General features: G+C 39.7%; 1 protein-coding gene across 2 annotated transcripts in view; it reads left to right on the top strand.

Annotated features, from left to right (window-relative positions):
- Parp8 (poly(ADP-ribose) polymerase family member 8) overlaps positions 1-15186 on the top strand; it is a 167590-nt gene that overhangs the window by 134590 nt on the left and 17814 nt on the right. For both annotated transcript variants that reach the window (XM_021208723.2, XM_029543922.1), the window contains 3 exons: positions 8585-8677; positions 10100-10225; positions 11116-11181. In XM_021208723.2, the coding sequence (XP_021064382.1) occupies positions 8585-8677; positions 10100-10225; positions 11116-11181 (285 nt within the window). The remainder of the gene's footprint in view (positions 1-8584; positions 8678-10099; positions 10226-11115; positions 11182-15186) is intronic.

Genomic DNA, 15186 nt, shown 5'->3' with positions numbered 1-15186 from the left:
TTCTTTTCTTTTCTTTTCTTTTCTTCTTTCTTTCTTTCTTTCTTTCTTTCTTTCTTTCTTTCTTTCTTTCTTTCTTTCTTTCTTTCTTTCTTCTTTTTTCTTTTGTTTTCTTGCCAGGAGCCACCGTAACTTACTACCAATTTTTCTTGAGCCCATGGAGTCGTGGCCAAGGGTGTGGCCTTCTGTCTCCCCAGGCATCTGTAGAAGCCATTCATGCTCCTCAGGTATCCTGATCATCCTTATTAGTCTCTCCTCCCAAGCAGTTTTGTTACTTTATTGTTTACCTCGGTTGTCACTGCCTCTGTAATGACCAAGGACACTGACTAGTATTCAGTCCTCATCCTGGGTATAAGATTTAGTGCTGGGTGAGTTGCAGGTCAAGCACAGACAGACAGACAGACAGACAGACAGACAGGAGTCTGTCCACTAGACGGAGTCCATCATAGCCCTTTGTGAATGTCCTCCATTCTCTTTTCAGTTTCAGGAAATATAAACTGTTACAAATAGTTCACATTCTTACCAAGGTATAACTGTTTGTTTTGAGTAAGTGCTTCTTGGCCATATTACAAACTTTAAGTTACTTTCCAAAATGATTTGAGTTTGTGAGAACATTTTAATAGTGTTTTTAAAGGTTTTAGAGGAAGGTGGAAGGATAGGTTGTCACTAAGATATTTTCGTTGGTGCCAGTGCTTCTTTCAGTATTTTTTAAAAATGCATTCTACTACGCCTATGTTGTAAAATCCAGGTGAAGATTATGCTTGACCTAATATGTACCCCTATTATTTACTGAGGGGGGACATCGTTTTGCACTGTGGACAGGCACTGTGCATGGATACTTTGCTTATTGCTTCCTTACTTCTACACTGTGGCTTGTGGTTCAAAGAAGTTGTTGTTATTGTTGTTCATGTTATTGTTGTTGAATCACAGAGATTAAGCAATTTGCTCAATGACATTCAGATAGTGTATCTGGATGCAGAGCTTTGAACCTGATTCTGTCTGACCTCTGCACTCTCTATCTTCAACATCAATTAAAGGATGAGTAGGCTGAAGGCCCCCTGGTTGATTCTGTTCCACTCTTTGAAGAGGGAAAAAAGATTGTCCTGCTCTTCAGAATGTTTGAAAATATAAATCACCGTCTATAAATCAATGATATTTTTAATCAGATATTTTAGTATCTCAAGATTCACATAGATAAATAATTATTCTACTAGAATACTTTTCAGATTTTATGATTTATTTATTTTTATTCAGGGGATCTAGATGAAAATTATTCTTACAGTCCATATACCATTTTTTCGAAAGTCTACTTTTTATTTTACTCTCAGAATAAAATACATGCTAGCTAAAACTGCATCTATTTGTTAACTTATTACACGATTTAGAAGAAAAATGTCCAGGTGATGCGTGGAGCACTGTGGCTCCTGGTCACCTATCTCTGCATATCCCTCTTAGGAGCTGCAGTTGCCAGTGTTCAAGCTTTGACCTTGACTTTATCCGTGACAGTGCTGTCTCTACTGAAGAGAACAATAGGGATTCATCAATAGCAGAAACTCCTTAGGTATGTTTTATGTGTGCAAAGCACTTTGGGTTGTTAGCACGCAATCCTCTTGTGATTATTATTAACGCCATGTCACAGGTGAGGAAGGATGTGTTTCCTTCAGTAATGCTTCGATGGTTCGTAACAAAGACAAGGTTCTGACTGGGCATAGTGGCACCAGAACAGACTCTCAACTTGCAGACTTTAATGACCATTCTTGCTCTTTGACATTCACTGCACATAGGATTGGCAGCCTATTCTTTGTGGTTTAATTTGCTGGCAATTCATCTTTATAATAAGTGGCAAAATTACCACAGTTTCTCTTAGTATTCTTTCTGCCTCACTCCAAATTTTGTTTGTTTTTGTTTCCCCCACCAATGAAGGTTGGAGAGAAAACAATATTCTAAATAAGTATTTTCTGTAGCTAGTTATTAGATCATGTAGTGTTACTGTGATAGAGCCTAAGGCACTGATGTTTGACCTTCCCAATGATGCCACCCTTTTATACAGTTCCTCTTGTTGAGGTGAGCTCCAACCATAAAATTCTTTTCATTGCTGTTTCATATTTGAACTTTTGCTGCTGTAATGATCATGATATAAATAGCTGGATATCTGATATGTTTCCCCTGTAAAAGGATCACTCTACCACCAAAGAAGTCCTTGCCCACAGGTTGAGAATTTTTGGCCGAAGGAAGTCAGAGAAATGCCTTTGGCCTTTTAAATAATGATGTCAGTGATGTGGAGTCAAGTCAGGCAGTGAAGATCAAAGCATCTCCTCTTGTTGAAGTGGGGTAAACAGAAAGAGCCGTCTCTCAAGTCTCTTGACAGAGGTTTTTCCTAATTTCAGCACACTCTGTATTTTTTTTTCCTGTATTTTTCTTGTATTTCCATTGCAGTACATTTTGCTGTAAGTTTAAGTGTCATACATCGTTTCTTGTTGGGTTTTTAAGCAGCAATTCCCTAACCATTGCTTCAGTCCTGTGACTTATTTCCAGGTGTCATAAACCCCGAGGAGGTGCATTATAACACACACAGCTGGTGACTCAATAGACGAGACAACACTTGGCTTCTCCTGGACCTAAGACCTTTGTCTTCTGCGCTTACATTATTTCTCAATATTGTCCTTTAGAACTGGATTTCTTAAGATGCAAATGTCTTTTACCTTTCTGCCCTTGAAGTCCTAAAATGTTACTTCTTGCTTGCAGCACTCTTCTGTCATTCTTCTCCCAGGACTCCCTTAGTGAGTGTGATACATACTTTCTGAAAGTGTTCCCTAGAAGGGTCCCTATTGGCCAGTCTTCTCCTTATTTGCTAACAATGTTTCTAAATGACACTTGAATCTGAAATACATGGAATCTATCCACATAGGAGTGTTCATAGAGTCTGGGTTCTTGGCACTATGGTGGATTGCTACCACAAAACCTGGTGAATGAATCTGTCCCCTTTGAAGGCACTGGAGTGTCAGTGCGGCACATGTTTTAGAGAGGCCTTCAAATGTTACAGAAAACAGGAAAGTACAGGTTTGGTGCCTGAAAGCGTCTAAATTCCTACTGGCCTTACTTTCCCCTCTGCTGTTGTGTCTTACTTGATTGAGTCTTTCCTGTGAGCTGTTCATCTCTGGTGGAGAAAACTGTGCATCTATATACATTAACATCCCAGGACTCACCACTGCTGCCTGTCATTCTGTGCCCCCCACTTGAGAGACACATTTCCTGTTTCCTGTATGTGTTAGTAGTTAAAGAGTTATGATCACAGTCAGCCGCCTTTAGTGCAGTAGGCCTGTGTGGAGTCAAAACATCATAGTGGTAGCAGCATGTGACAGAACAGGAGCAAAGAGAGGCAGAGGGAGAGAGATAAGATGCCCTCTTTAGAGGAAAGGCCCCAGAGATCTCTTCTCACCAGTCTGGTAGCACTGGCATTTTTTCAGCACTTCTTAAAGTTGATCAATTATTAACCACTCAGTGGATGACTCCATTGATTTGGTTGGCACTTCCTTCACCTAATCACCCCTGAGAAGCCTGTCAAGTCACCTTCCCTTCTGAAGCCTGCATTGTGACCAAGCACCCATCCAGCAGCCACACCTGCCCTGTGCGCACACCACTGCCCTGGTCCTCTGTCATGCCTGTCCCTTTTAACGAAGAGTAAAGCTTTCTGAACTCAAATATCTGTCTTGACTATAGAATACTCGCAATATTGGCAAAGCCTTGCCCGTGAAACTGGAAATGCAGAGAATTAAAACCTTAGAGGTGTGGTTCTTAATATGTTAACATTTGTTCTCATTTTTCAACACATTTTAATCAAGAATTTACCCTACAGCTGATTTTTTCTCTTTTTAATTGGAAATATTTCAGTAATAATTTAACACTTTTGATTAACTAAAATGTATAAAATGCTATATGTACTACAACCAACAGCCTTTATTAAATACTTTAGTATGTTCTGTTCAGTACTTTTATTTTTATGTACATTAAGGTAAAGCCACTATGTGGTCAGCTAGGGTAATTTAATTTATTTTGTTTAGCCTGGAAATGGCTCTCCATTGCTAAAAGAAGTGTTTATGAATCTTGCCTAACTTCCTTATCAACTCATTGAGTTGGATGTTATTTTTATTCCCATTGTACAGATTTGGAAACAGCTGGAAATGTGATCCAGGGTCAATGAGATCCAGTTGTGTATTTCATATGTTGGGCTTACATGAACTATTTAGTCTGAACAAAAAGATCATAGCGGAAGTGTTTGGAAACCATCCCCAACGCTATGCTTTTCTCTGTACATAAATGCATAACAAAATCCTCCAGACTTGTAACATTTCTATTCTCAGTCAAGGGTAATTTAAATTCATTGAAAATGCAAATTTCTTCAAATACAGTTAGGTTCTAAAATATTCTTTGAGGCTTAGAAACAGTTTTTGAGATATGTTTTTATTGCTCACATTTAAATTGCTTTGATTCAATAAAATTTAGGTGTATTCATCTTAGCTGAAAAGGTCTACAGTGAAACATACTTAAAGACACATATAAAAGTGCTTTGTACTTTTAAGTTGACAAATAACGAACATTGTGTAGTAAATATGCCTGTTGGTAATGGCGGGGCTTGGTGTAGTTTTATAGTCTAAACTATAGGGAGTTGATTGCTCTAACCCAATGCATAATTATTAAATCTTATGGGTACATATTAAAACAAAGTAAGAATTAATAATGCCAGACTTGGATATATTTATGCTTACATGATTTCTATTAAAATATGTGAAATAAGCTCATTATTACACCTATCCTTTATTAGATGTTAAGTGACCACGTACTGTTTAGATTTGAAACTGTCAATCATGGCAGTTTCTAATGAGAGGCACACAGGAGTCATTTTAGAGTTCGAAAAGGCTAGTCTACAGTGTAACTCCTTGCATGGTGCGGAGCAGGCATGGTACCGTTAATCTTCCTTGAGTACAATTTCCTCTCTGTGAGCAGAGGAGCCTGATTTTTCATTCATTCTTTGAGAATTTTCATGAATGCACACAGTGTCCCTTCATACGTAATAATCCCATACTCTGCATCCAAGCTCTCCCAACCAGACCCTTATTCCCACCTTCACGTCCTCTCTCCGTAGCTAAGACCGTCCAATGCTGTCCACATGTGCATGTGTGTAATACCATTTCACTAGAGTAGGGCGTCTAGCAGAGGCCACCTCCCTGAAGAACACTGACTGCCTACCCCAGCTGTCGTAGCTGTCAAAGCGCCCCAGCTACAGTTGGGATGTCATGACACTTCTCTCCATCTGTGCTGGAAGTCTGAGACTGGCTTTATCTTGTGCAGGTCACGTGCAAGCTTCTATAGCACTGTGTGTTCATGAGTGTAATGGCTCTGTCGTGTCCAGAAAACACGTTCTTGGCAATCCTCCTCAACCCTGGCTCTTAAAATCTTCCTGCCCTCAGGACTGTTAAGAGGCAGCGGATGCAAGGACACCAACAGCGCAAGGCCCTCTAAATCAACTTGATTAGAGCTCATATGAACTCGCGGAGAGAGGCTGAAGCCGCATGCGCAGGGCCTGTTTGAGTCTGCATCACGCCCCTTGCATACACATCATGGTTTCCACTTTAGTGTTTTTCTGGGATTCCTAAGTTTGTGAATGAGTGGGTCCCTAAGTCTTTGCCTTCTCTTGGGCTCCCTCCCTTCTGTTTGTTCGTTTTGGTCAACTCTGATGTGTTAGCTTTTATTTTGTCATTTTTATTTTTGATTATTCCTTATATGCTTACTTGTTTTCTAGTGAGAGACGTAAAGGGCGTGGATCTACTTGGGAGAGGAGGTGGGGAGGAACTAGGAGAAGCAGAGGGAGGGAAAACCATAATCAGGATATATTTTGTAAGGGGGAAATCTATTTTTTAAATTAATAAAAGGGAAAAAAAAAACACTTTTCTGTCCTCTTCTAGAATGCCTCCTGAGCTATGTGGGAGTGAGGTCTAGATGTTCCACTTAGGGACAGACACGCCATACTTTCTCATTCTCTGCACTCTGATCAGCTGTGAGGGAGACACCTAATTTTAATCACCTTATGTAATTTCAGAATTTTTCTTTTAGGATCATCTTGTAATAACAATTGGAGTTTGCAAATATAATGTAGATAAACAAGAAGAGTGTATTACTATACAAAACAAGAATGTGGATTTATAAACATTTATCACAAATTTGAACGTGTTTTGCATCTTACACTTTGAATTGTTTTGATGGTATATAAGCACTACCTTAGTGTGGTTTAATATGGTGGTAAATTAATAAGAGCACTTAACATGTAGTTGCTCCATTAAAAAAAGAGGGAAATGTGTTTTTGTAAGAATGTAATTCTAGTTTTACTAGTAGCTTTTCATAATAATAGAAAATTGTTTTGGTGGTTATTTTCAGAAAAACCTATTTCCTAGCTTCCTTGATTCCCTTCTTCCAGCTGTTGGGGTGCTAGGGTGTTTCCAGAAATCAGCTGTACTCAGTTGAGTATTGGAAGTAGGTTCCTTTTAGCCAAAAATGTATAAAAAATGGAAACATGACTGCAAAGTAATTGGAAAAAACTGGAAAAGCTCTGAATCCCATATATTGATGAATATATGGGATTCAGAGCTTTATAACTACAGGCTGGGGAATGAATGCAGAAGAAAGCTTGAAAATTTTCACTGGGTAAATTACTAAAATTCATGCTAGACAAAATCTGAGACGAGCTTTAGTTCCTGAGTTTGTCAATGACAAGGCATATATAAATATTGCCATGGCTGTCTACAGTGTTTTTTCATAAATTTTTCTTAAAAGAGTTATCCAACTCTTAAATATGGTAACCTAAGGTGTTTGATTTCTGTTTAGAACAGCAGCATAATACTGAACAATTATTTTGTTATTTTTTTAATTGAAAATAATTTTTCATTATATTCTTTTTTTCCATGTATTATATTCTGAGGATGGTGTGTGTGTGTATGCATGCATTCCTGCCCCATTCACATATATACACACACACTTAAGTAAGTACATTCCATTGTTAAATATTCAGATAAAACTGATAATTATTCCAATCAGTAAATAATCCATACCTTGTTACTCAGCTTGGGGATTAGTGTATTGTAGTTATTAAACGAGTAGTGGGCTCTTTGAGTGGGTATTATTCAAAAGAAAGCACCTTCCATGTTGCTGTTCACTGGGTCGAGTTGTTCACAGGTAAGTCTTGTCCGTCTCTCATGATTTACAAGCTCCATCTCCCTGAGTTTTCGTTCACCTGCAACTTCACTTTTGCTATATTGAGACATGGATGTAACATTGGATGTTGTAGTTAATGTGCAGCAATGGTTGCTCCTGCTACCTCAGCTCATAGCATGGTGAGCCACTCCCAAGAAAGTGATCAAACGAAAAAGCCTCATGTCTTTGGGGGAGATTTGAGGTGCACACACATAGATAACTCATAAGAGATTGAAGAAGAGTTTAGAATACTGCCAACATTCGAGTAAAAAGAAAACCAGGCAAAATTGAGCAGTCTGCTCTCTGTGTGTTTATCCAGACAGAGAGGACTGACTATAGACTGTCTGCAGAACTCCGCCCCCCCACCTCTTCCCACAGTTTCAGCAATTCTGAAATAGAGTCAGTTTGCACTGTTAGGACCAACAAAAGAAATACAGCAAATCATCCTCCTTCTTAGCCTCTCTTCAGGGATTCTGCGAGAAAGTTCTGATAACTCAGGCTTTCTGCCCATAAAGCCACACCTATGGCCCTCCTCTGAACATACAGAGTGCCCAGAGTGGAGCCATCCTTTCCCAGTGGCTACAAGACCACAACAGACCAAGCCATCCTCTAGAAGCAGCGAGCACAGGAACAGTCGCACTAAACAAATGCCTTTTGTCTGCTGTGCGGAGGCACAGTGCATCGCGCCGTTAGGCTTCATCAGCTACCTAATGCAATGTAACTGGGGAGATAAGATAAATCAAGGGGATGACATTATATTAGATTTGAAAGATGAGAGCTCCTCCAAAGTAATTGGAGAGTGTATATTTCAGTGCCGTTGACCTCAGGAGGTTATTGAAGTCAAGAGCCTGTGCAACAAATGCAACGAAACCAATCTTTCAAGAGCTAGGTAGCGAGAGTCACAAATAAATTTCCTAGGGAAAAGTGAGATTCACCCATTATATATCTTTTTTTTTTAATGTATTTTTTGTGTGTGGCTTGATTATATCCCCAACTTAGGGAAATATTTTTCAAAATGAATACATCTAATATGTGTTATTTTTTGAATAGATGTATTTTACTGCATAATATTCTTTTCATCAGAAGCTAAGTTGTTCTGAATGGAAATGCCTACAACTCTCCGGAATGGATCATCTGTTATTGTAATTGTGACTCTATTGTAGTTGAAGACTATTGTTACTTCATTGTAAGAATTAATAACACATTAATAAGTAATATGATACGATTTCCTTTCTTCAAACACTCTAAGCTCTATATGTCCCATTTATTATGTAGAGCCACTTTACATTGATGAGTTGAAAGATGGAAACCTATCCTCTAGTTGACGCCTGTTCTTTTGCAGCCCACAGTATGTGAGCGAGAGCTGTGTGTGTTTGCTTTTCAAACCCTGGGAGTGATGAATGAAGCTGCCGACGAGATCGCTACCGGAGCTCAGGTACCTTTGATCTCAAAAATTTGTTCCAGTCCACTGCTGTCTTCTCGTCGCTGTTCTTCAGGGCAGAATTCTGATAGCTTCTTCTTAAAATCAATCTCGCATTCAACTTTTTCCTTTTAGATCAGTGGATTGCCTTTTGTTTTTTCTTTGTTTTTGTTTTTTTGTTTTTTTGTTTTTCTTTTTTTGTTTTTGTTTTTGTGAGTGGCCTAGCAGGGGACGGGAGGTGGGGGGGAGTTAAACAACTTTCTTTTAAAAATAATTGTCTTCCGTGCTGGATGGTGGGGGAAACCTTGCCTGTGTTTTATGTAGGTTTGTTTGTTTGTTTGTTTGTTTTTTGATAAAATTTCACTTCCATGAAGTGGAAGCCTATTTTGTCTGTCTGTCCGTCCATCCATCCATCCATCTATCTAGCCTGCTCAGGATGTCTTGGAACTTGCTATATATAGACCCGGGAAGCCTCCAACTCACGGAGATCCATCGATCTCTGCCTCCCAAGTGCCACCAGGCCCAACATTTTGTTGTTGCTGTTGTTTTAGTACAGGGTTACATTAGGCCCTGTCATTGAGACAGGATTCTGGAACGTGTCCTGGACTGGCCTTGAGCTGAACTTGTCAACTTACTGCCTTGGTGTCTCCAGAGCTGGGTTTATAGTCACTAACCATCTCGTTTCACTTCCTGTGCATTTTTTAAATGCTACTTTAAAATCCCTTTGGATGTAGATTTTTCCTATTTATGCCCACACTGAATTACAACTGTTCAGAGGGGCTCCTTCTGTCTGGGTAGTACCATTTTTCCTTCATTCAGTTTCCAGAAACAGCCTACTCTTTGGGGATCTGGAGAAGGGAGGCAGCTTACAATAGGCAGTACTGTTTCTTTGTTTATCAGAGGCAAGGTGATTCCCAGTAATTTGCTTTTCCTAGAATATAGCAAACTTGTCATGGCTGTGTGGATTTTCTAACTTGGAGGAATCTCCTCCCTTCTCAGGCCAGGTCTCTAAGAAAGTTCCAGAACTTCCTTATATGTCGTTATCTAATACCCACTTCACTGTGTCATTCCATTTAACAATAACAGACATTCCAATGAAGCATATACTCCTTTAATATCTTGTCCATTAGACTGTGTACAGCACCCTAGCATAGACCTGTCTTGTTTGTCTTACCATCAAATCTAGAGCAGTGCCATCGCACACAGTGTGCTCAGGACAAAGACATACTCATGAACAGTCAGAGGCAGCACATGCTTGTTATTTTAAATCAGTGGTCCAGTTTTGTCCAGTTTTGGTACAATGTCATGAGCTACAGATTTGAGAGGTGGGTGGCAGTCTCGGGGCTTCCTGATTACACTGGGCTGCCATGAACAGGACAGATAGTGGCTGAACATCTGATAGAGCCTGACAATGACTCATCTCTTCTGTTTTCCAAGGTGGTAGATCTCCTTGTGTCCATGTGTAGATCGGCGTTGGAATCTCCTAGAAAAGTCGTCATTTTTGAGCCATATCCTTCTGTGGTAGATCCTAATGACCCTCAGATGTTAGCCTTCAATCCCAGGGTAAGTGGTCCCCAAGCACACCTATGCACAAAGCTCCCAAGAACCATGATGGAGGCTTTAATCTCATGGTTGTGGTCCCCTTGGATGTCTGTCTTGTCAAGTGTCTCCATGGTAATATTAAGTGCATAGTGCATTCTTTGGGATTCCATAGTCTGACTGGAATAAAAGGAACACGAGCCAAGGGAGAGAACCCCCTTTCTTAATCACCTCAACCCCTTTCCCTGTTGTTTCTCACCATCTCCGTAGAAAGTAACAACAGTTAAGTTGATATTGTTAAAAGTCTAACCATTTCATAAACACAGCAGAATTTTTTTTTTTTCTGAAATAACAGAATTTCAGATTGAAAGCCAAAACTGCTTTAGTTTCTATTATTGTTCTTGAAATTGTTTTGGAGAAACGGGTGTACAATGCACCCTCCTAAGACCTTTCCCTTCTTGTTTACCTTCTGCATAGAAATGAGGGATCATTCAAGCACACACTGTCACCTTACTCTTTGCATGACAGTGTTCCAGTCTAAAATTAAAGCAGCTGGGAGATTTGAAGTATGTCTTCTTCCAGAAGGAGTCTAAGCTTACTTTATTGCTTATTGCTTTGGTATGATGAAAGCCAGAGTCAAGAGCCCAAAACCTCTTCTGTATTTCCAGACTTTCTCCCAGTGAGGTGAACCTTATTTTGTGCCCTTACATAAGGAATAACACTTGAGTTTTTCTTCCCTTTGATTCTAGATATCAACCCTCTGTCCCTGCATCATCTTATTACAGTCTTATCTAATGACATTGTTTGCACATTCACTTTGATAGAAAATGCATGTACAGAAAGTCTATTTCTCTAGTGTAACTTGTGAAGGCCTGTGTCAGTGAATGGTGCCTTTTGTTTCCTTTGACACACAGAAGAAGAACTATGATCGCGTGATGAAAGCTCTGGACAGCATAACGTCCATCAGAGAAATGACACAGGTGCGGAAGTGGTCTCATTCTCATGTATAGCTCAGTCTGCATGAGTAAAATGCTATTTAAAAAATGTCCTCAGATTAACCCCACTATGGAATGTTTAGGGGGTTTTTCTCCTATACAAGACACAATTTAAAATCATAAAAGTGTGATAGAATGGTTTAATTCAACTCTGCCTGTGTCTTTGTGTGGTAACAGTGATTTTAAAGAATAAATGCATAGTTGTAATCTTAATATTTTGTTCTTAAACTTGAGTAAATTCCTTGAGTACTTGAAGTTAGGAGGATCTTTTAAAACAAAGTTTAAATCTAAGAAATACTACCTTCAATACTACCTGATGCAAATAATTTTAGACATTATTTCGAGTGTTATAAACGGCAGAGATTTGGGTCAATAGAGATTGGTGTTGCAAATGTACAATCACATCTGGCTACAGGTATTCTTTGGTATTGGGCTGGGTTTTTTTGTTTGTTTGTTTGCTTTGGTGTGTGTGTGTGTGTGTGTGTGTGTGTGTGTGTGTGTGTGTGTGTATCTGTGTGCATGTATGGTATTTTTTTGAGTTAACATCTCAAGCCAGCCTTCAAATTGCTATGTACTAAGGTTACCTCGAACTTCTGATCTTTATCTATCTCATTAAGTGAGTGATGAGATTACCAACATATGCCACCACAATAGTTCGGAAATAATTCTCTCTCTCCCTCCTCCTTCTCATTCTTGGGTGTGTGCCTATGTGTCTGTGTGTTTGTGTATGTGTTTGTATATGTGTTCATGTGATCTCGTCAGTAGATTTATTTAGAATTATTCTTTAAGATACAAATTCTGGGGCTGGAGATATGGCTCAAGGGTTAAGGGGTGTGGCTGCTTTTTTTCTAGCACCCACATGGCAGCTCATAGCTGTCTGTAGCTCAAGATCCAGTGGATCTGACTCTCCCACACAGACATACTTGCAGACCAAACACCAATGTACATACATAAACATATAAAATAAAAGTAAGATTAAAAAAAGATTAAAAAGTCATCAAATATTATAGGTATAACACAGAACCTATAACCACTTTGGAATTGGCAGCCTCCCCCCCCCCAGGAATGTGACATTACATTTCTTGTCCCTTAGGGAGGCTCTGGTGGAAAGCTGTGTTCAGCTAAGATCTAGGTTAGTGTGCAACTTACACATCCTTGTGCTGTAGCCTAGCACTTGGAAAAGTACTTGGAAAAGTACTTGCCATTGAAGTACCGATTCCTTTTCTCTAGCAAAGAGTTGGAAATGGGGTTTAAAAGTCATCATCATGATGATTATCAATAGAAATTAATAATCCAAAATTAACATTACATTTTGTGTAAAGTCTGCATGTGTCCACTGTGAGTGAGAGATGGGGTCACTCGTTCCCTCTGTCGAAGGGAGAGGAGTCTCCTGCACTGGTTCACTGAGTTTCTCCCTACCCCTCACTCAGGGCTGTCCTTACTTCTCAATTGCACATTCTCAAATGGACATTTCACAGTTCCAACTTTGGCCCTTGATTCCCTGGGTCATTATTTTATTCATGTTAACTAATGTTCATTGATTGGTTTGTTCATTCATGCATACATTCATTCATCCAACGATTGGTGTTAGACAGTGGCGCAGATGAATGTCCATACTTTACAGGTGATACCATTTGTTTTAAGTCCCCCATTTCTTCTAGTGACTATTCTCGGCTAGTAACTTGCAGTGTCATTTAAATGACCTTTCAAATATCATGTATTTGTGTAAGGAAAGAAAATTATAAAGTGCATTTCCCATAGGGATGAGAAAGAAGAAATAATGCCACATATTAAGTGAAGATAGATATTTTTTAATCATGATAAAAAGTTTGGTATAGAGTATTTGTACTATTCTTCAGAGTCTAGAGCCTGGACCCATCTGTCACCCCAGATATAAGCATGGCCACAACTCTAGAGTCTGGACCCATCTGTCACCCCAGATATAAGCATGGCCACAAACTCTAGAGTCTGCTCACTGTCAAAGGTTGCTTCTTCTACTCTGGGTCACGTGTAAGCTATTTTAACTGGAGGCAATAGAGATGTTGAAGCATCAGCCTAGGAAATTAGAGGCCTCAGCACAATGTGGCTCACGACCTTGGACAAGTTGCTTAGTTGCTGGAAGCCTCAGTGTCTTCACTCTTCAGTTAGGAAAAGCAGCTACATACATTTATTTATTTATGTATTTATGTATGTATGTGTTTATTTATAAGACTTATTTATTTTATATACGTGAGTACAGTGTAGCTGTACAGATGGTTGTGAGCCCTCATGTGGTTGTTGGAAATTGAATTTTAGAACCTCTGCTTGCTCCTTTTGGCCCTGCTCTCTCTGGTCGGCCTGCTCACTCTGGTCAACTCTGCTTGCTCAGTCCCTGCAAGATTTATTTATTATTATACATAACTACACTGTAGCTGACTCCAGACACACCAGAAGAGGGCATCAGATCTCATTACAGGTGGTTGTGAGCCACCATGTGGTTGATGGGAATTGAACTCAGGACCTTTGGGAGATCAGTTGGTGCTTTTACTCGCTGAGCCAGCTTGCCAGCCCCTATCTATCTATCTATCTATCTATCTATCTATCTATCTATCTATCTATCTATCTATCTATCTATCTGGGTTCAGAGTGGCTCCACAGGCATGGTGCCAGGTCTTGTAGAATAAAATCATTTAATCTTTTCCACAGTATTATACTATCCCATGTTTTAAAGCTAGCTCTGAAATGCTATAAAGAATTTAGAAGTTGTTCCTTGATTTGTAATGAAATGTTTAATTTGGCAGTAAATTCCATTTAATTTCTCTTTTGGAGAAGAATTCATACATAAATTGTCTTCAGCTTTCATATAACAATTTATCATGGCTATAGGTCCGCCTTTAATATTAAATTTCAAAGTCTTCAATATCAAAGAGAAAGATGGCAGGATGCATTGCCAAGGGGCGGGGCACTTTCTCTTTTGAGCATTTGCTGTAGAGGAAGGGCTGCTGTATGTGCTGAACTTTCTTCCCAGCCACTTCTCTTCAGCCCCAAGAGGGGATGGGAAGAGCTATAAGGAAACAATAATGCAGGGAGAGAAGGATGATCCATGGGAGGGATGTAGGCAAGGGGAGGGATGTGGCCAAGGGGAGGGATGTCAAAATGGAAGATCCTAGAAGGAGCTAAGTGGAAAATCACTGCAGGCAGTATGGCAAAGTTGGTGACTTTGCATCCTCTCAAGAGTGTGTGTGGGTGTGTGGGAGTTGGGGGGAGGCTGGGGAGACAGTACTAATAATCTAGTGAAGGTAGAATCTGGGCTAAAGTTGGATCAAGTCTTAAGTTTTTCATCTTATTTTTAATTTAAAAATAATTACCTGATGTATTCCTTTCCTCTCCTTCTCCCAGTCTCTCCCATGTCCCACCCCCAAGCACACTCCCTCTCAAATCATGGCCTCTTTTTTCTCAATTATGGTTGTGTCACACACACATGCACATGACTAGATATATGAATGCAACCTGCTGAATGTTTAGTGTTTCTTTTATGTTTGTAGGATTGACCACTTGGCATCGGGTTACCAACTGGGGGACTCATCCCTCAGGAGCACGACTTCTTCCTTTCTTAGCAGGTGGTAATTGTGTCTATAGCTCCTTATTGAGGAGTGGGGCCTGTGAGATCTCTCCCTTCCACCCTGGCATGTGAACTGCTGTTGTCTTTGTTCAGGTCTTGTTTAGGCAGCTGTACTGTTGAGATTTCCCGGATGTAGCTTCCTTGTCATATCTAAAGGCACAATCTCCCAGCAGGCTTCCTGATCTTCTGTTTCATATAAATCATTCTAACTCCTTTTCTATGATGTTCTCTGAACCTTAGATGTAGGGGTTGCATTGTAGATTCATCAAATGGAGCCAGGTACATTATCTGCGTTTTGACCTATCTTGGCTTTCCGTGATGAGCTCCATCAGAAAATCTCTCTCTCTCTCTCTCTCTCTCTCTCTCTCTCTCTCTCTCTCTCTCTCTCT

This window comes from Mus pahari, chromosome 11 (assembly GCF_900095145.1).
Source record: "Mus pahari chromosome 11, PAHARI_EIJ_v1.1, whole genome shotgun sequence".
In the NCBI taxonomy this organism is placed as follows: domain Eukaryota; kingdom Metazoa; phylum Chordata; class Mammalia; order Rodentia; family Muridae; genus Mus; species Mus pahari.
The sequence above is the reverse complement of the archived record's forward strand: the minus strand, read 5'-3'. Positions and strand labels throughout refer to the sequence as shown.